The sequence below is a fragment of the Phalaenopsis equestris genome, unplaced genomic scaffold (genome assembly GCF_001263595.1).
Source record: "Phalaenopsis equestris unplaced genomic scaffold, ASM126359v1 Scaffold000153, whole genome shotgun sequence".
Lineage (NCBI taxonomy): Eukaryota > Viridiplantae > Streptophyta > Magnoliopsida > Asparagales > Orchidaceae > Phalaenopsis > Phalaenopsis equestris.
The window spans coordinates 74,985-97,424 of record NW_018164595.1 but is presented as its reverse complement, the minus strand read 5'-3'; the positions used below and the strand labels follow the sequence as shown (position 1 = coordinate 97,424).

The following is a 22,440-nucleotide window of genomic DNA, read 5'->3' as shown; positions in this document are numbered from 1 at the left end:
TTAAAGAGTGTAGATTTTGTTTAAAAGGACCTTATCTGAACCAAGGCATTTTCTAAAATTTTGAAGTCCCAGTTCGAGAAGTCATCTTGCATCTCCTCTCTCTGACTTATTTAATCAGATGGGTTGGTCTCTATTCCAACTTTCGCTGTCCTGACTTGCTTAAAACACAACCTTCCTCATACTATTCTCCTTCTACTTCTCTCATATGTATTCTTAGCTTAGGTGGGTATAATGTATTTTGATTGTGGAGGATTGTGATTTTGAAGTCTTGTTAGTTGCAACATAGTAAACTCCCGCCAGCTTCCCCACATAAGCTAATGAAAATTCAAGTGAAACTTATCCTATCAAATTCCCGTCTCTTATTTCATGCCCTCCTTGCCCAGCGTGAATTTTCTCGAAGAACATCTGTGAATGTTTAATATATTACTGCTAGTTGTTCTCTCTTTAAAGGAATATTTTATAGTAAGAGATCTATTTCTTCCATAAATTGAAATTTTAAACTCTTCTGATCAAAACTGTGGAATACAAGCTCTAGTTATTCAGAATATCCTTTACTGATAATTCAATTGCTATTAAATCTTGCTAGTCCTCGTCAACATAACAATTGTCTTTCAATTCCTTACAGCTTCATTCCTACCCTATTCCTACGGTGTTATGTCTAATATAGAATATCTTACAACATCTTCTATTATTAGTGTTTTGCCAATTTCAAATTACTCGTCATTTAGGCTTCATTTGAGGACGTGCTGCAGTTTCCTTCAGTTGGAGCGAACGTCGATCTCTTTAAAAATTTTCGTTTGGTGAAACAGTGGGAGACGTTTGTCTCTCGAATTTCCTTCGAAAGAACGATAAATTTTTTCCATTTCAAATTGCAGTTGGTATCCTCTGATTCGAAAAATGCGGCTTTTAAAAGAAATTTGGTGAACAGTGGTGCTATTTTAAACAAATCCTTATATGTGATTTTTTTAGGGGTCTTTTGGGTTCATTGAATTTCTTGTGTAAACCAAATGCAGGGGTTCTTAAAATTTCAGCGTCAGGTTGGATGAGAATGGAATGTAATTTAAAATTTTGATGAATTTAAAATTCAATTTATAGTTCAAAACTAGTGCATTCCAAATTTGTTAGATTGGGCTATTCTCAACTGCACTATAAATATAAGCCTGCTGGCCGCTGCAACCCGTTGTACCCCATCATCATCCTACACCCACTCTTCACCACAGTTGCCTTGCCGCTAGCCACCTGCCATCCCCACCCCAGCGCCTGCCTCCTCCCTCCATCCTTTGGCCACCCGACGTTGCTCGCCGCCCATTGTTTTCTGTCTTGATAATGTTTTACATTAATTTAATTTTTTTTTAAACTAAACATAAAATGTGAATTAATGTTTATTTTACACCGAATCAAACAATTCCAAGTTATTTTAAATACACTACATTTTAATTACACTTAATTTATTTCACGCTGCTTTCGTTTTTTTATTTTTCACGTGCATTTAAACTTCTCAAATTCTATGCTACAATTCTTAATTTTACATTTAGTTAACTTGCATCCGCTTTTCACCATAATTAGATTAAGTTGTGGCATGTTATTTGGAGGAGGTGTTCTTTTTCATTTCTCAATAAAAATTTTGGCACATAACTTGCATGTAATGTCCTAGCCAAACCTTGGCCATTTCCCAATTTTAAATTCCTTCATGATGCCTGCTTTCCCCTAACACTAAATAACATAAAATTATTACTATCTCACAAAATTGTTCTAGGTATTACGATTGATTATAAATTTAGCATCAATCCTTTACCTTTTTCTTGTTAAGAATTTCACGGAATAGATGTGGTTTATTCATGAGCCAATCCAGTGAGCTTGATTGTTGAAGCTGTTTTGCCCAATTGCTCTGGTTTTTTATCCATATGGATTCTTGTCCAACACCTGGACCGGTTTTGGCTCTTGTGATGCTTTTCATTGGCTTGTGTTGATTTTGGGTTGTGTGTTGCTTTCCTTCATTTGAGTATCGGAGAGTTGTATGAGCCAGTAGATTTCTTGGCCTTAGATATTTCCAATGTTTTCTCTTTCTTCTCATCTAATCTTTTCCAGACCACAAACTTCCTTGCTTTCTTTCTTTAAATTTGGTTATTGATATTTTTCACATATTATGGTGGCTCTGTTTACAAATCTGTTAAACAAGGATTTATTTTTATGCATATGAAGTCTCTAGATTCATGCAGAATACGAGGACTCTTTAACATGTTTAAATCACATTGAGCCATTTTATTGATGAGTAGCTTATTAATAATTGAATATTTAATATACGGATAGTATACAAATTATCCGAGTGTAATCATTTATTATATTTATAGTATTGCCAAGTTATGCTTTGTCACGCCAGCTATCACATTCTTCATGGTGCAAGAGTAATAAAGTCTATTGATTATGTTTGCTTGTTCAAAGTAATAAGATATGAGACAAACTAAGCATGTAATTGCAAGAGATAGAAGCTTCTGCATATCAGTAATGTTTGACCTAACACCTTGGTTGGTGTGCTATAGTGAAGCTTATAATATTTAATCAGGACATCTTGATGTTATTATGAATAGGTTTTTGGTTTATCCATCATCCATGGTATCTGGAGAGGCTAGGTGAGCTACATTGTAGCATGATTTTAATCAAGCGAGTTTTCAAATTGCTCAAAAAAAGAAATAAAGGTTTAACCTTTTCATCTTTATTGTATGCATTGCATCTAGAGAATTTAAACAATTTTGCAAGGTTCATGGTCGTGGTGACTATTATTTAGGGCATTTCTAATGGACATGTTTGATGAGGTCTAAGAGAATGTTTCTAAGCAAAGGCTTGCATAACTTGAGGTAGATGCACTTGAGATCATGTTAAGTTTGATGCATCCTTTTACTGCTACTTGTGGCCTGGCGTTTGTGCAAGGCATAATTGAATACTACTGATAATGGATTAAGGTTTGGAGCAAGGTATTAAATAGATGATGCTTGACACAATTCAAAAGGATTGAGAAATTAATCTAGGGTACATTACTACAAAAATTATTTTATAGGTTTCTTGTTTTGGTTATGCCTTATCAATGTTCATGCTATTCCTTAGCGTGTTTCTTGCTTTATGGACTTCAAGTGCATTTATTCATGGCTGGATCAATCATTTGCCTATATGGAACAAAAGAAGCTTGTAATGGGCAGGAATTTTGAAGTTTGAATACGATCTGAATCTATACTTCTGATTTGCTGATGATTAGTACTATTAAGGGGACCTAAACATAAAGAAAAAGTAACAGAAGAATATGGGAAAATCTGATCATTATGGTTTATGAAAACCCTCAGGCTTAGTTAGTTATTAACTTTTTCTCTCTCCTTTTTTTTTTTCCGGTTTTTCACTTTCGAGATAACCTGGTGTTCTTAGGCCCTTCTCACGAATGAACAACAATTATTGTTCCTTCACTTGGAATCCTTGATTTTCCATCTTTTAGGCCAACAGCCACCACTAGGCCAAGAGGCTTGATGCATTACCGGATAAAATGCTAGGACCATCATGCATCTTGAATGTTGACTGGTGATATTGTTTTTTGTATAAAAAAAATGAGTTCTGAATTAATTTATAAAGTATAGCTGTATAATTTTCTAATTTGATTTATATGTTATGCACTCATTTTAGTCCATAGTCAAACCTTTTACATTTTCTGTGTTTTGTACGGGAAAAAGATGGAATTTAGGCAGCCTTAATTTTATCATTCTAGTTTGTAGGTTCTGATTAGAGATTTCTTGTCTTATTTTCCTTTTCTTTCACAAAGCTTCCTTTAATCCAAACATTCCTTTAATGTTTTACTTCACATCTTTGCATCGAAGCTAAAAAAATTCGGGTATGGGTAGATTTCCTGTGTTACGATTGCAGCCTGAATCATTCTTTGGGGCAAGCTTTGTGATTTTGATTTTCTTGTATTATTTTACTAGTTTTTTTTTGTATTTTTTTGATTTTTTGCTGCAGTTTATATACAAATTGTAGATTTTATTTTCTGATAACAATTTATAAATCTTCTGTTGTCTCAGGTGGTGAGAGACAAAAGGACTGGAAAAACCAGGGGGTTTGGATTTGTCAGTTTCACTAATCCTTCAGACCTTGCAGCGGCTTTGAAAGAGATGAATGGTGTGTTATCAATGGTTATTTATGAAACATTTTTTTCTTGGATCCATCATTTTTTGTACTCAAATTGAATTTTTTTTTTCATTCATAATTTTATGCAAATCTGTGACAGTAAATTCTTTGCAGGTAAGTATGTTGGTAACCGGCCTATAAAGTTGCGAAAGAGCAATTGGAAGGAGAGAACGGATTTTGAGGCTCTGGAAAGGCAAAAGGTGAGCTTCCTTTGCCATCCTAACATCTGTACTCAAGTGTGTTGCTTTTCATGTGATATTCTCAGTTGTTGATTGCTTTTTTCTATTCATTTCAGAACTACCCTCAGAAGAAGCCTAAACCATTGAAGAAAAGTGTACTGCACAAGTGATGCAAGAGGGCTTTCAGGGATTTGATTACTTTGGTAGCCATCTGTAAGCTGCTGTTTGCTATTATTACTTTTAGCGCAGGCTAGTTTTTTTTATAACTGTTGTTTCTATAATAGTACAACAGCCCATTGTGATAAAATTAAGCTAAATTATTTTCTTACGGAAGTTGCAAAATGTAGGAATTACATAGCAATACTTGAAGGGAGGTACTTTATAAAAATGAAAGGATAACTACTCCCATTGTTAATATTTCTAGAATATTATCATTGTAGCATCTGAAAATTAATTTTATGAAAATATTATTTAAATTATGTTAAAATTTGAATATTATATTTTTTCAACATTGAGAGCATTATTACATATATTGTGCTCAAAATCTAATGCATGCTCTAAGAAATGAGGAACCCTTCCATTTCTTCCCTTTCGTTTATGCAGGCTATACAGCATATTGGCATTTTGTATCCTGCAATCTATGTTTCTTTAACAAAACTTTGATTATCAACATTATACCATAATTATGGCAGTTCAAGCAATTTTCTTTTCGGAGTTTGCATTGAAGGTAAGAAAAAATTCAGGGCGGTTAGCCATTTAATGATTCTCAAATTTAGTGAGCGAGTTTGAGATTAATTATTATGCAAATTGATATATTGTTTTTTGAGACATTTTGAGCAAATTTAATCTCAAATGTATATGCAAGAACTTGAACTCAGGTTCTTTTGATTGAAAGTTTAAGCTCTCAACCAACAAGCTAAGATAGTCTGCTTATAAATTGACTTGATGTGGCTGACCTCTTTGGAGGAAACCTCAGGCCCCAATCTTTTGATTAAGCTTTACCTGAAGCATTATTGGTAAATCCATTGCTCTTTTTTATCTTCTTATCTTGTTCTCCATCGTTGGTTAGCGATAGCTGTCTTGGACATGGAGCACTATGCTTCACTTTTATAGGAAGAAAAGGGACATAAACACCATAGATTTAATTGTTACGGGCTAGATTGGAGCTTGGCTGTCATTTCTGATGGTTTTGCTTGGTACGGTGAGAACAAAAAATCTCAAGGCAGTTAGAGTTGTGCTGTGAGATAGAATGCAGGAACAGGTTATAGGAATGACAAAGTCTTTATATTGTGTGTAGGGGCGTGAAGGAGTTGGCCTTGAGCTATTTTGAGGCTAAGATAAGCCAACAAAACTATCTGAGTTTATATTGATTTTTAGTTTTAAAAGTCAAACTAGCATGCCAAAATACATGCCTTATTCCGAATCTGCTATCCTTTTCATTTAAACGTTCTTCGATATGCGCCAATAATCAATCATTTTCATGCAATCTTATATCTTCCAAGTGAATTTAACAACCGTAGCTTTACGAGATATAATTTGCTAAATTTATGTTCGAGCATTATTTGGCTTTAAAACAGTAAAACCTCATTTAATGCCAGGTCAATAGACTGTTCATGCAATTACTCGTTAAACATGAAGTGGCCGTGCTGCTTACTTTTACGATTGAAGCTTGTATAGAATGATTTGAGTTGGTCCTTTCTGTTGACCAGCTTTCCTCAATGATTTCTGTTAAGTGGAGATGATGTGGTTGTTTGGGAAGTTAGGGGTTCTTTTGGGATTTTTTTTTTAATTATTAAAAGAGAAGCATAATACTAAGTTAAGTATTGCCGAGATGAGAATGATTAGGTGGATGAGTGGCTTTACACTTAGGGTCTGTTTGGGGCAGCTGTTGATTATTTATAATCTGTTGATAAACAGATTATTGTGATAATCTGATAATCTGCAGATTATCAGAATAAATTGGCTTACTGTTTGAGGCAACTTGTTCAAAATAGTTTACTGACAGCTGTTGTTGGATAAATGACAATTCTGTCTCTGTTTGGTTAAGTTGTTTGCAACAGAATTGTATTGGAAAAATAATAGATAAAACAGAAGTCTCAAACTATTACTGTTCAGTTACAAAAATAAAACTACATTGCTCACCATTTTGTGAGTATCAAAAGAAATAAAATAAGAAGAAATACAATTATATTTACAAGTAAACAAATTAAAACGTTCAATTTAAAACTTTGACATCGTCTGTCCTCAGCGACACTGTCCTCTTGGGAAACCATCGTACCATAAACACTGTCGGCATGGGAGTATGTCGGAATGTCGGCCTAACGGAAGAAACCGCATCGTGCCGAAACACCCCTCTGACAACCGTAGAACTGTCTGCCACTGCTATGAGGCTGGCGTGATGTGAGTAAGGGAACTGGTGGTCCGCAGTAACACAACACAACTCGGGAGGTCCCTGAAATCCTAGAGCTCATGCTGCTATTGAGATAAAACAACCAGAAAAGATTGTCAGATCATAAAATTAAATTACGCTTCATATATGAGAACCGACATAAATACGCATATAAAAAAAGTAAGCGTGGGGTCTTAGGCTAGTAAATACTCCAACCTACGTGTCTGTCACTGAATGGAGATTGGACCTTCCAAAAAAATGAGTCCTTTGTTGCCATATACCGCAATACCAACAACATACGATCATCCTGTGCCAGATGTGTATATCATAAAAAAAGACCATCCAGATAAATCCTCATAAGCTAATGCACCCAAAATAATGGAGGATATCAGTTGCCTTCTTTAGGAATATACATGCAGCACGAGATAAGAACACTAAATCGATCATCCAAAAGAATTCAGAGGTCATATTTTTCATCATTCATCACTGGCCTCGCGCACTCACAAAAAAAAAAACACAAAACAAAACATAAACAAAATAAAACATAAACAAAACAAAACAAAGAATTTAAAACAAAATGCAAACACGTCATTATTATAAATTCAAACATCTTAATGAAACATATAAAATTCTTAATAAAAACATAAAATACATATCCCTACTTCAACGAATTACATCCCAAATGAGCATATAATAAATAAAGAGCCATGGCTGAATCAACAACCATATATAGCATCTGCGATAAATTCCCTCAAAGCAGCTATCTCGACTACTCCTTCACTGTCCTGAGTTTCAAATTCGATCGACTCGATCTCATTCTTAGGTAATGATTGACCAACGAAGGATTCTGAAGGATCTGGAGAGGCAATAAGCTGATCTTCATCAGGCAAAGTGAAGTCTGTATCTGATTGAGAGGAATGTCGTCGGATGAATTTGTGAAGTGCCATAGTGGCCACCACAATATGCACATGTTTGAGAAATAGATACGACGGCATATCACGTAGGATGACCCATTTCTTCTTCTACACCTCAAATGTTCTTTCAATTACCCCGCGTAAAGAGGAGTGTCGTTTGTTATACATTTTTTCTACCACGGATCGTGCCACTTGCTCAAAATCAGGAATATGGTATCTGGTGTCCGGATAGGGCTTCAGGTAGCCCCTATGCATTGGATATCCAACATCAACCAAATAATACTTCCCTGTTACAAAAGACAATATTATTGAAAAATAATACATGTAAGTTATATGTTTAAGTGAGATGAACAAACCTGGAGGCGGGTGAGAGAAACACTGCGTTCTATTCCTAGTTTCATAGGATAAAAAACGACTATCATGTGCACTTCCTTCCCATCCCGCCATTACAAATGTGAAACACATGTTGAAGTCACACACTTCCATGACATTTTGTGTTGTTGTACCACTCCGACCGATGTACGCGATCTTTTCGTGGCTTGTAGTCGGGCATCTACGTGCGTACCGTCGATTGCTCCAATGCAGTTCTGTTATTCACAGTTAGCAACTCAATACATTATGAAGTTAAACTGACGTATTAATAAAACTTACCTTGAAATACGACATGTAACGGAGATCATTTGCAATTTGTTCAGGAATAGTTGTGAACGATGGATCCGCTGACTTAATGTTTTGCGCTGCTAAGCTCACAAGTGTTTGTATACCTTTGGAGAAGTATCGACTAATTGTTTCTGAGAAATGTTGAAATCACTCCATAGCTCCTCTAACTGATTCGTTCTGTGAGAGAATGTATAATGTTATAGTCAGCACTCTCTCGTGGTCGTTCTAGAAGAACCTTGGAGGCCATGGGTAAGACATAACTCGTGAATAATATCTAAAAAAATGGGCGCAAGCATGCGAAAAATGTTGCTGAACCTTATCGGATGTCCAACAAGCATCTCACCCACCCTTTTGTCCTCAACATATGAGAACGTCATGCATGGTATTCGTCCAGTGTTGGAGCGATAGTATTTGAACAATAATATCTCTAGAGCTGGAACCGATGCCATTGTTTTACGACGTTCTTGCTGTGGATCTATCCTGAAAGTAGAAATGCATTATGATGAAATGATTTGTGGAGAAGTGGTGACAGAAAAATGAAATAGCAAAAACATCAAGGACTACAAAGCATCAGATAATGAATTACATAAATTGTTCAGGTAAATAAAACTGTTATGATAAAAATACATAAGAGAAAAATCTAATGATAGTTTAATATAAAACAGCCTCATTATTCCAATAAAACACACAGATATTCAATGCGCAGCTCGGACCACAGCGCCATAAATATTTACCTACGAGTTGGGTCCTCAAGTTTTTTAACACATTTTGTCTGAAAGCGCATATCGACAGCTACTTCTGGAATAGTATCTAAATTGACAACGCAGTCCCATATGGTGCTGTCAGGGGGAGTTGCAGGAGGCGGAGCTGGAAAAGCAGCAATTAGTTAATCAAATGAGTTTTTCGCAAAATTGTCCTTCTCTTTCTTCCTTCTGCCAAGCCTGGGCTTCTTGGACATGGAACTAGACTCCATCTCCTTTTGGTTAATACTAGGCTCTACTTCATCAGCTATAACATGTTCAGGTGACAAGTCATCTGGTATTCCTGCAAACCCCAACTCAATTGGGTTGAATGTATGCTTTCCAGTCGCGACAACCCCCTTAATCATAATATCCAGTTTTCCTCGAACTCCGACTGAATTCCGCACTGCCTATATTTTTTGGCTATTGGCATGACCTGTATCATTGTAAGGAAGGAGAGTGGTTTAGTTAATAACCAAAAAATACGAGAATAAAATGAATGTGAAAGTGTTGTTATTATCTACAATTTCTCAACCCACCATTCTCAACCCACCATTTATCTGAACCCACCATTTATCTGAAGCATCGATTGTTCGCTTAATAGGATCCCAACCCAACCCGGCGGATCCAAGTTTCAGTTCTTTCTAAATTTTTCACTCATTCTTCAATTGATCTCATTTATTTTTGAATTTGAGTCTGTCGTAATCCTTTCCTGTCAATTCTTTGAATATTTTTACAATATTTTGCCAAGCTTTCTTGTTGAAATACGCAGTTGGTCTATTCCCGAGTTCAATTTCTGTAATACAGAGATTGCAGAAAATATTTGTAACTTTTTTATCCCACATAGCTGAGGGACCGCCTTCATTTGTCTTAGTCATGTTGGAACTAGAGGAAGAATTTATGGTTAAACCAAAGAAGGCCAAAAATGTTCATATCAACCACTAGTACAATCAACAATAATAAAAACCGAACACTTTATATTTCTGTAAAATCAGAACAAAGGAAAACAACCATACTTCAAACAATCTTATTGACAAAGCTACAAGACAAACTTCTCATTATAGCTTGTGGATATTTCATGCCAAGAACAGATTTTCCAAAATCCACAAATTTTATTGAGATACTAACATACTTCATAGTAGTTAATTGCACAAACATCAATCCAAAAAAATTTGAACAAATTCTAAATAGCAGGATATAGCATTTACAAAGAGAAAACATTATGTGCTATTGTATGCACCCAAGCATTTACAAGGAGGAAACCCACGGCAAGCAACCAAGTGCAACCATACCTTCTTTGAAATATTAAATCGTGGGCACATATTCCACGGTTTAATGCTATGCACATATTCCACGGTTTAATGCTATGCACCTACAAAATTTTTTCATATAAATACATGGTAAAGTTCTAATTTGCAACACATCACTGTCATTATCTCCACAATACCAATGTACTCCTCAACATTCTTTTACCATCATCAGAGATAATCTTATAGTTGCACTCCAATCCCGAGCATACAAACATACAAGCATACCAAATTCTCAAATTCTCACACAGGAATTGTGATTCATAATCTCCATTCCAGAGCATACAAGCATACAAGCATACCAGATTCTCAAATTCTCACACAGGTATTGAGATTCATAATCTCCATTCCCAACTGTCAGTGTTGGCTATTGAGAAGAAAAGACAATAAAAATATAGATGATGAAGAAATAGATTCATAATCTCCATTCAAATCTTATCTATTTACATATGCGAAAGCAAACGTTACTGTACTATATATGTTGCATGGGAGGAGTTCAAGAATTTAACCCATAATTTAACCAGAATTTAACCCATCTCCCTCAGGGAAATAAAATGGCATTCATTTCCTTCTAAATAACCCACCATTCATCTCCTTCTAAAATGCAGTTAAAAAAAGTCTTCTCTTGTAAAATATTTTCCACTAGCAGAAGTTCTGCCCCCAATTCATTTTTACTTGGGACATAACTATGCTTGACATTCATGCTTCATTAATGTCAATAAATTGCTTGGAATATTATGCTAAGTTATTTTCCACTAGCAGCATCATAATTCCATCACCCCTTAAAAATATAAAAACTTTGTGTTTGCATGCATATAAGCCAATTCCTATATATTCACATACCTAACATCTGAAATTTTTTCTTAAAAACTCATTATACCAATCAAATCTTTCATATGACAGCACAAGCAATGATCACAGGAAATATGTTTTTAAGAGCCTGCGAAATTTCAGACAAAGGATCCCAGTAATACGAAGGATCGAAAATTTTGTAAATAGTTAAATAGGAAGAAATTGCACGAAGAAATCTTTGTAACACAAAGGATAAAAAATTTCTACCCAGTAAAACATTGCCCAACACATCTCAGTAATAGCATTGCTCAACTCACCATAATTCATACCATAACCGACAACGACACAAATAACATTTCTCTACAGGGAAGAGAAGCTGTGCAAAACCATAAGGCATAAGAGGGATACCTGCAAAATTTCAAACAACTTTCGATCCACCAACCTAAGGCCAGACTGGAAATTGGAGAGCAAAGGGGTGCACGGTATCGAGGGCTGAGATTAAGGGAGTCTGATCGCAGAGCTAGGGCAACGACGGCGAGACGAGATCGAGAGGCAGAGCCGAGATCAGGGGAGTCTGATCGCAGATTTAGGGCAACGACGGCGAAACAGGATCGAGGGGCAACCGAGTAATAATCTGTGAGTAAACGCGGAAAGCGGGGTAATGGGAGCGGCGGACGAAAGAACGAATCATAACCTAAACCCTTACGCACGTTTGCTAACCGCCGGCCCCAACACATTATCTAAACGCTACCCTAGCGTTCCGAAAATGCCGAACGCAGGGATAAGCTGCGCCAAACAGACCCTTAAAGACAAAATGCGAAATGAATATATTCGTGATAAAATTAGTGTAGCTCCAATGATGGACAAAATTAGAGAAAGTCATCTTAGATGGTTTGGTCACATTAAACGTCGACCATCAATAATTCGATTAGGAGAGAAGATGTTTTAGATTTTACTTATGTTAAAAAAGGCAGAGATAGACCTAGGAAGACTTGGGTTTATTGTATAAAAAATGATCTTAATTTATTAGAATTAAATGAAAATATGACACTAAATAGGATGCAATGGAGAACAAAGATTCATGCGGCCGACCCAACGTAGTGGGATTAAGGCTTTGTTGTTGTTGTTGTTGTTATATTTTAATATGAAGAAAAAAATTATATTTGATATTCTTTTCATTTAAAAAGTATTAGTATGTCAATCTTATTCTTTCTTCATGCAGATCCGACTATAGCACACAAATTGTGAAGCCTTCTCAATCACTCACTCACCCAAGAGGCTAGTAAGAAAATGAATGGTGGAAATGCAAGTGCGGAATTAGGAAAAAGAATTTTTTGCTAAGTGCTTTTATAAAATTATAACTCACTCTCAGCTTGTGTGTTCAAGTGGGGATCCCTTCCTTTATTTATAATCAAAGAATCTTTCAGAACTCACCTTTTAATAACACTCTTGCACACTATGAATTATCTCTAAATAGTATACAATCATAATGATTTATTTTAGGGTATTTTTAAGCATATTATAATATATAACTCTATATATTTTTACATGACTCTGCACTACTAAGCGTTCAAAATATTTTAGAGACCTGAAGACTTCCTAATGTTGCATGAAGTATCCAGAAGGTTCAAGAGAGTTTCAAAAATTTATTAAATATTGTTGTAACATTAAAAAATTTTCAGCACATTTAGAGCCTTTCGAATGATTCTTGGCTTATGTGAAATTTTTTGAAACTTTATAAAATATTATGGCTCAATTTTGAAATGATTTTGGAAGATCCTCTTGTCAATGTTTATCATGCCTACTTTTGAAAGAGTTTGTTTAAACTCATTTATCATTATTGGGGCGTGAGACTCTCTCTTATCTAAGCTTGTGATGCTTTTATCATAGCTTGTCCTAGATCTCATTCTTGCATTGCCACTGACCATGCTCCGACTTACAACTCTCTTAAGTTGAATAATCACTTTTACCTGATTCTTTTTGTTCGCAGATTAAGGATTGGTAAGTTTACTACCTGACTTGGCTACTTTGCTAGTGCATTTTCCTTTCTTTGTGATAGGTTCCTTTCTTTGTGATAGGTTCTCAGGCGATTTGATATGTGAGGCATCTGAGTTATTTTAGGACTACTGCTACCTCCTTCTGTGTGACTTCTTCAGTCATTGGCTCTTCATTAACCCATTCAGGATAGCCAAGTAACTTACCTCATATCTCCTCATGTCTTTCTTGACCTCCATGGTTGATAGCTCTTTTACATTTGACTTGCTAGTCATTATCATTTGCACATCACAAGTATTATCTACATCTAAGATGCACATTGTGTTGGTAAATGGGATAAGAAAGGCTTTGACTTGGTTGAGGAACTTTATTCTAAGCACTCTCTTGATGTCATTTAGCGAAAATACAAACAAATCCTGGTTACCCGCCCTTGTGTGCTTTTACTGGTCACCTTATTTCTCAATCTCTTGGCTTCTTCTATGGATGTGAAGTTATGTGTTGCTCCTGCGTCAACCAATATGTTTGTGTTCCTCCTATTGCGATGACGTCTACAAATAATAATTGCTTAGCTTGTGTTATTGGGGAACCTAGAATAGTGAGGAGTTGTAAAATTCCGTATTGAGAATGCTTTTTTCCTCTTGTTCTTCAAATTTAGCAGCCAACTGATTTAATGAATTTTTTTTAGCACTCTTTTTTTCAATGTGGACCACCACATAAGAAACAAATGTGTTTTTGAGCAGAATGATCAGCTTTGTTTTTTTGCTTGTCCTTTTCTTGGATTTAGAGAAATTTAGTGGTGGTTGTGTTCTTTGTGGTTACCTTGAACATGCGCTCCCCCCACCTTTTTTTGTTGCCAATCTTCTTCTCTTTGGGCTTCATTAACTTGTTTAGTATAATCAATATGCTTTCTGTAGTAGTAATGATGGTGGCAAAATCTTGTACATCACAATGCTTTTGTTTTGTTTTTGTCCATATTTGTAACCTACTCATAAAGAAAAAAGTATTTTTTGGTGAAGTCTTTGGCATAGTCCTGAATGCTCCCATGCTGCTCAAGTCTATGTAGGCAGCTACATGTCTCCCTTTCAGCATTTTCATGGTAAGGCTGACTCTTTTTTGTGGTTGCCACTATAACATAGTATTATTTTTGAGATATAATGTTACATTCTTAAATTTTTTCTCTTTCCTCCTAGTTGCTAGCAGCGTTAAGATACTGTTCTGGCCCATCATAGGAAGTTATCCACTTCTTGAGCATTCCTGGTATCTACAGAAATCATTGGCTTTGGAATGTCAAATCGTTGGAATTCTGTCATAGGAGTAGCTGTGCTAGTTAGCATTGCCTTTATGTACATAGCTAATTTACCTCATGCTTCCCCTAATTGCGTCAACTCCACCATCAACTGAGGAGTACCGTGTTTAGTTTTTTTTCTTGACGAACTTCTCACAACCGAGTTACCTTTATCATAACCTCATCCTTAAGGGCTAGTGTAGTTAGGATTTCATGCATTCCATCATGGAGTGGAAAAGGTACGCTTTTAGGCCTTTCTCCTGTTATTGTAGGTTCTCCATATGCTCATCCGCATCACCCTTATCCTACTCCGCTTGAGTCAGGTGTGCCTCCAAATTATAAAGTATGCCCTTGGACTTCCCTTATGGCTTTTGGTGTTGTGTGTTTCATTTCTCCTCATGGCCCTAGACTTGTTAAGATGGAAATTCATTATATACATAGGTTTATTAAGATCTCCTTTCTTCTATGCACTCCTCTCATATCTTTTCCATTTGTCCATCAAAGAGTTTTCAATTTGGAGCAGCATGACTCTTATCACAAAATGAACTGCATAATCATACTGTCCATATGGGTCCCCATGCATTCTTGTTCTCCTTCATTAGAGATAGGCATGAATCAATACAAGATATCACGTTCTTAAACCTCTCATTGGCATTGATGCTACACTATCTTGTTGCTCATTATGATTTTAGCCTTGTCGCAATAACTTCACATTAGTGGTTTTAGATCCTATAATTTGATCATTGTCGTCTTTTGTCATGCTTGAATTAAGACTATGATACCACTTAGCTATAAAATCGATTAGGCTCCAATACTTCTTGTCAGACCTTTAGCCTTTTAGTAAGCAAACATGCGACATTAGCACTTCTCCAAGTATTAAGAAAGCCTAATTTCACTAGCTTTTACAAATGCTTTAAGATTAATAAGAGAGCAATAAATAAAACTTATATTTATGAAATATGCTTACAAGAAAGCTTGAATGAATTTCAAATGAAATAGTGGCTCCTATTTATTGGCATCTACCTTTATAAAAGTTTTTAGCATACAATATAATATTCTTGTGTAGAAAATTTTAAAATGCTTTAGATTTCTTCTAAGCATCTAAAATATTTCAGAGATATATAGATACTCCTAGAGTCTCTTAAGTATCTATATCCTTTCAAGATTTTGTAAATGTGTAAATATTTGAATTTTCTATATTTAAATTTTATTATGTAACTTAGAAATTTTCATAGGAGAGGTGGATGCTTATAAATAGACGCCATCATGTCATTATAAACCATCTAAGTTTTCTTGTAAGTTTTTTCCGTAGCAATACACGTCTTATTTTTATTATCTTGCTAATTAATCTTCTAATCTAGGTGAAATCAATCTTTTTAATTACTTGAAATAGTGTTAAGTCTTCATGTTTGCTTATGAGAAGAATAAGGGTGTGAGTAGTGATATTAGAGTTTAGCGCACTCAGAGCTAAGTAGAATCAAAGGCTTGGCTCAAGCATAACCAATATTGACAATGATCAAGTTATAAAACCAAAATTATTAATGTGGAGTCGTTGCCACAAGTTCGAAGTCATGAGAAGTAATGGAATCATGCAACATCAAAGCATGGGGTGAAGTCCAAGAATATGATAGGGGGCTATGAATAGTATGGAGACCCAGATGGACGATTTAGATGAGAGGGTGAGTTTAGAGGGGGATATTATAACGTATATTATGTGATAAGATGCACGTTGTTCCAATTAGAGAGATCTTTTGATGAACAATGGTAAAGATACATAAAGAGTTTATGGGTGAACTCATCAAGATGTTTCAGACCCATGAATTGGAGATGTATGAGCTTATTGCATGCATTGAGGATGTGTGGGGATGTAGCCTTGTGCAAGTGTATATTAATTATGACATTCATCAATTACACTAGCAATAAAGCTTTGAGGTATTACACGTCGCTCGAAAAGTTAATAACAACTCATGGTCAGTAGAGCACTTGGTAGAAATGGGTTAACACGAAGTAGTTTGGCTAAGACTACTTCATCATGACAAAAATTAAAGATGTGGATATGCAAAGGATGGCATTGTTCTTGGAAAGTCTTATAACAAATTCTTATTTTATCGAGATCCTCATTGAGCAAGGGGGTGCTATCAGAGACAAACTATAAAATTTTTCCTCATAAGTCATTAAAGAAGGATAGAAGCAAATAGTGATTATAGAGCCACACACACAGATTGTACAAGTAGAACTTGAGGAAGGCTTTATAAGGAATGACAAATTAAATCTCAAAAAGACATCGAAATGGATTGTGATAATCACATGACTTTTCTTAGTTGGGATGATGAGGAGCCAAACCTGAAGAGGATGTATCGAAGGAGATACAATTAGTCCTCAAGAAATAAGATGTCTTTCTTATGGCGTTGCCTATAGATCTATCACTAAGAGGGCAAGGGTGGCAGTAAAGAAACTAGGCTAACAAGAACCCTCATCACTATAAAGGGCTTGTGTGGTGGTTGAGAAACTAAGCTAACAAGCACTCTTATCTGTCATTAATTCATGAATGTATGGAACCTAGTGGAAGAGATTATTTGAATTGGGGTCGAGGAATGATCAATGGCAATTGAAAAAATGAGATTCGATTTTACATTAAGAGAAACATGATGAGGCATCACAAGCTTAGGTAGATGAGAATGTCATGTCCCACTAATGATCAATGAGATTAACCAAACTCTTTTAAGTGTGACATAGCAAGCACGAACAGGATCTTTCATAATTATTTTGAAATGGAGTGATAATTTTCTAAAATGTCCTAGAAGGTTCTACACAAGCATAGATTCATTCGAAAAATTTTATAAAACATTAGAATTTTTTGGATGTTACAATAATATTTATAAATTTTTAGATTTCTCTAGAATCTTTAAGATATTTTATGAATAATCTAGGTGTCTATGAATCTCTCTAAAACATTATACATGTTTAGGAGTAATGTAGAGTCTTGTATTGTAATATGTTCTCTTAGAATACTCTAGAATAAATCATGATTATTATGTAATTTTCTAGAGATGATCAATAGTGTTCTAGAATGTTCTTGAGATGTGAGCTTTAGATTATTCTTGGAGGGGTCTTCTTGGTCTATAAATAGCAAGAATCCCTTAATTTAGGTACACAAATTGAGCGTGAGTTATGCTATTGTAAATTCACTTTATTAGTAACAAAGTTCCTTTCCCAAACTCCCATCCTTGCCTTTCCACCATCTCAATTTCTAACTAGTCTCTTTGAGAGTGAGTGATAAGGCTTACTTAGCGATTTGTGTGTGTAAAGGTAAAACACTTGTTGAAGAAAGAATAAGCACTTGACAGTTAGTATTAGAGCTTAATTGAGAGGTTTGAATCAATCTTGTTGTTTGAACCTCACTCTGTGTCATAAGTACGCCTATGATAAATCATTAACCCTCTCAATTTGATTATCACTTTTGAGATGAAAGTTTTTCAAAAAGTTCAAATATGGCCCCATCATTTTGAATAGCTCTCTTTATAATCTCCCCAGAAAATGAGGGTCTTGGTTGTTGTCAATATTCTTTGGAACTCCTCATAGTTTGTTCACATTGCAAAGGAATAGCCTAATAGCATCCAAAAATGTACAATGAGTTTGAGCAGCAGTCATATTTTGCACATTTATTTAATATTTTCACCATGACCATGATACATCAACACCCAAAACATTCAGTTTTCTATATGTTAGAAATGAAGTTCATAGAGACATTGTCCTATGAACTTTTATTATATGGGCAATAGTTCCAGTAAACTCCCTTGTTATGTTTAGTGTACCTTGTCTTGTTGGGAAACAAGACAAGTTTGGACATACTACTGACTATCACACCATATCCTTGGCTAGCAGTGAGTAAACTTTAAAGGAGGGAATTTGCACCTCGTTCTTAGATGTATTGTCCATAAGGGGGTCATAACACTACCTAATTAGATCATTTTTTATATTTCCTACTTTGCCACATATATTCTTTTGCTTTCGGCGTAATGGAGATCTTCCTCTAACCAAAATTTTCTAGTTTTGTCTTGACCTTATTAAAGTAATGATGCTTTGAGCTTTAGATTTCGCCTTTAGTCCCTACTTGATCTTTTGTTTTTTTAGAAGGATATTGATTTGTGATAAGCTTGCTAACTTAGCCTTTTGGCTTAATGCATTAGCTATCACATTCACCTTTCCAAATTTGTACTTCATGACAATCAAATTCAGCTAGGAAGTCTCGCCATCTTGCTTGCCTCAGACATAATTTTTTTTTGTATGAAAGTAGCTTATAGCAATATTATCAATCATGATCACAAATCTTTACCCAAGTAAGTATTTTGTCACACACTAGTAGTGGGTGATTGATGTCATCTCATTTTCTTGCACTATAGTATGTCGTTCATTTTCATTGAGTTTCCTACTTTCAAAGCAAATAAATATCCTTGCATGAGAACACCACAAATAATAAAGTTTGAAGTAAGCCTCATATGGCTTGGTGTGGTTGGGCAAGGTGAGTACATGTTCCTTTCTACTTTCTTGAGGTTCTAAAATGCTCTTTGGCATTTTAAAATACATTTCTCATGGTTTCTTTTTCTGAAGCATGTTAGTGAAGTCATTATTGTTCAATATCCCTTGATGAACTAGTGGTAGTAGTTGGCTAAGCCGAGGAAAGATCATAACTCACATACGTTCTATCTTTTATCATCAAATTGTCATCCTTGATCTTGTGCCCTAAAAACCATGCTTCTGATGTGGCAAATGAGCATTTTTTTTCTTGATTTATAATTCATTTTCTTGAAGAACTTTGAATGCTTCCCTTAAGTGCATTACATGCTCTTTTATGGTATTGTTGTAAACGCCTATGTCATCCAAGTTGAAGAACACATTTTATCAAAGTAGGGGTGAAAACAAATTGTTCATTAGGGTGCAAAATATTGCAGGTTCATTGGTTAGGCTAGATGACATCATTAAGTACTCATAGGAACCATACTTTATGACAAGTGTAGTCTTTCTCTCATCTCCTTCCTCTATCTGTGCTTGGTAGTATCATGAGCGAAGGTCTAACTTTGAGAAGTAGCAACCCTCTCTAAATTGGCCAAATAGGCTGATAATCAAATGAGTGGCCTACTTGTTCTTAATCGTGACCATTCAGAGGGCTTGTAATTGATGCACATGTGTACTTATCCATCTTTCTTCTTTTGGAATAGGATCGGGGCCCCAAATGTAGCTCTAGAAGGTTGGATAAACCTTGAATCTAATAGTTCCTTCAATTGCTTCCTCGGCTCTGCTAATCATAAAGGTGCAATGTGGCAAGCTCACATGAGTGGTAGCTTGATCCCTGGTTCTAACCTAATTTGATGATTTATTTGTCTTCTTGGAGGTAGTTTTTTGAGGGGGCTTAGTAGGTGAGATATCCTTGAAGTCTTCAACGACTTCAGCCAACTCCTTTGGCATATCATCCTGTGTTTTTGGCTTTCTATTATCGGCCTCATTCAAGATAGCCAAGTAACATTTCTCATTTTTTTTTCAAATCTTTCTTGTTACCTACTAATACTATTAACAAATTTGTTACCTTGCCATATGCCTAAGGTGGCCTTCTTTTTTCAGGTTACGCTTGGATTGGTTTCACCATGGAGTCGATTGCCTCCATCATTCAGTTTTTACCGTCTATCTAGGTCCCAATCTCTTAGCTTTCTCTATGGAGATGAAGTTGTGTGTTACTTCTATGTCGATCAATATTTGGTGCCCATTTCATTAAGGGTGATCTACAAATAGTAATCCCTTCATCTATATTCTTAGGGAATGTTGACTAGTGTTGAGGAGTTGTTAATTCCCATATTGAGCGTCCTCATTTGTACTCTTTCATTTCTTATTTTTTGAAGTTAGCAGTTAGCACTTTCAATGCCTTTGTTTTTGGCACTCGTTTTTCTAGTGAGATGAAATAATTGTGCCTTGCAACAATCCAATTAGAGTTTTCTTTTCTGCTTTTCTTTGTCATTGAATTTGGTGAAGTTTTGGGATTGGTTGTATCCTTTGTCGTTGCCTTGATTATGCTCTCCCACTGAACACCAAATAAAATGTGGCTATTCTTTTGCAATATGATTAAGTTATGAGGGGTCCCAAAAAGCATTATTAGTGATTGAGACCCTCATTTTTTTGGGAGATTTCAAACAAAGTCGTTGAAATGTTAGGATCGGACTTTAACAAGTATTAGTAGCTTATAAAGTGGTACTTTGAAAATCAAAATAAGCTAGTTGTTTCTTTTACATTCATTTTTTTAGAGTTCCTCTTCAGCCATCGAGAGCTCCCTAAATGCCTGTGTAGCAGGAGGGGTCCTTATGCCCTACTTCGATCGAATTGAAGGTAAATAGTCGCTAATACACCTTCAGCGGGAAGAGTTTGCCTTCGATACTTTTTTGCTGCATTATTATCACATTATTCATGGCATAAGAATTAATGTATCATTAAGGATAAGGTTATAAAAATATACAAATAATTTAATTTTATTACTCACCATATGTCCAAATTCTACATGATAAAATAATTCAGTTTGATGCCATGAAGAATAATTAATTATTGATATAAATTAAATTTAAATTTACATGAATTATTTTTGTGATTATCCTGAATAATATATTCTCTCCCCTAAATAAGAAAAAGAATAATTTTAACATATTACTTAATATTTCCACAATTTTTAAATTGTTTGGATTATTTTTATTTAAATAAATATATTAATTCATGCCTAAATATTTTTTAAATTAAAAAAAAGTATTATTTAAATTATTCTACATGAAACCTACCTAAAATATTTACACTTATTAATAAAAACAACTCCACACTATTTTTAAAAAGAAACATTTTAAATTTTAAATTTCAAAAATCCTTAAGAATTAAATTACTAACTTATATGAAATTAATTTGACTGTTAATTCACGTCTTCCTCGCTATCTAATTCATTTAATTAAATTTAATCAAATAGATTAAATCATATTTTAGAAGTAGGTAGTCGGCCATTTCTTAAGTACTCTAATTATTTGAATTTATTTAATCAATTCAATTAATTCTATTTATGGAATTTCTTGCCGAGGCCCTACTAATTCCTAAATTAATTTATTAATCAATTAATCGAGGCCCTACTAATTCCTAAATTAATTTATTAATCAATTAATCAAATCAATGGGAAACTCCTTATGCCATCCCTCTCTCTTCCGAACAAATATTACATCTGGATTCCAGACGTAGAGATACGTTCGGAGTCCAATGAAATCACGCCACATGGAGGTGAGAAAAATTTAAAAAAAATGTTTTAGCATGGGGGAATTTTCCCCCTGTGTTATTCCACGTTATTCAGATGTTACTGTGGTGATATTCATGTGTTATTGTGTTCTGGAAATATTCTCGGTGTTATAATAACACAATAGCAGATCAATAGCATCATAATAACACACAAATAACGCGGAATAACACGGGAGGACTATTCCCTTGTGTTACCTGGTCGGATCATAGGAAAACAAGTTTTTTTTTTCTGTCAGCTCCACGTGGAGGTGATTTATTGGACTCCGAACGTATCTCTACATTCGGAGTCAGTTCGGATGTAATAATTTTTCCTCTCTTCCTTTATTGAATTAATTTATTTCAATTATTTATTCTAATTAACTTAAGTGATTTAATAAATATATTTTGAGTTCAGATTAATTTCTTCATTTTTTTCTAACATGAATTTAAAATTTAAATAGATCCCCCAAATTAATTTAAATTTAATTGCAGTTCCAGGTCCCCTGTCCTACTGCACTATGCTTAGGGGCAGGATTTTAGTACCTACAAAAAACAAAAGCAGTGTTCATGTGTTTGTGGTAATCCAAAATTATGTTTTGATTTACTATTCAAGGTTTACCAAAAGGTGATTTAAATTCATGTGTTCAGTATTTTAAAATGATTTTTTTTTGTTTTTTTTAATTGAATTTCACTTGTATTTATTAAAATATTATTAAATGCATATA

The 22,440-nt window shown here is 34.8% G+C and overlaps 1 protein-coding gene across 5 annotated transcripts in view; it reads left to right on the top strand.

Moving 5' to 3' along the window:
- The window catches only part of LOC110021953 (RNA-binding protein 42), a 55,542-nt gene extending 35,350 nt beyond the window's left edge, over positions 1 to 20,192 (top strand). For 3 of the 5 annotated variants that reach the window (XM_020720688.1, XM_020720687.1, XM_020720684.1), the window contains exons 5-7: positions 4,059 to 4,155; positions 4,279 to 4,364; positions 4,460 to 4,755. In XM_020720688.1, coding sequence (XP_020576347.1) covers positions 4,059 to 4,155; positions 4,279 to 4,364; positions 4,460 to 4,513 — 237 coding nt within the window. In that variant the 3' untranslated portion in view covers positions 4,514 to 4,755. Of the gene's footprint in view, positions 1 to 4,058; positions 4,156 to 4,278; positions 4,365 to 4,459; positions 4,756 to 12,367; positions 12,443 to 20,044 lie in introns of those variants that run through there. The other 2 variants (XM_020720686.1, XM_020720685.1) reach the window with 2 other exon arrangements.
- The last annotated feature ends 2,248 nt before the right edge of the window (positions 20,193 to 22,440 follow it).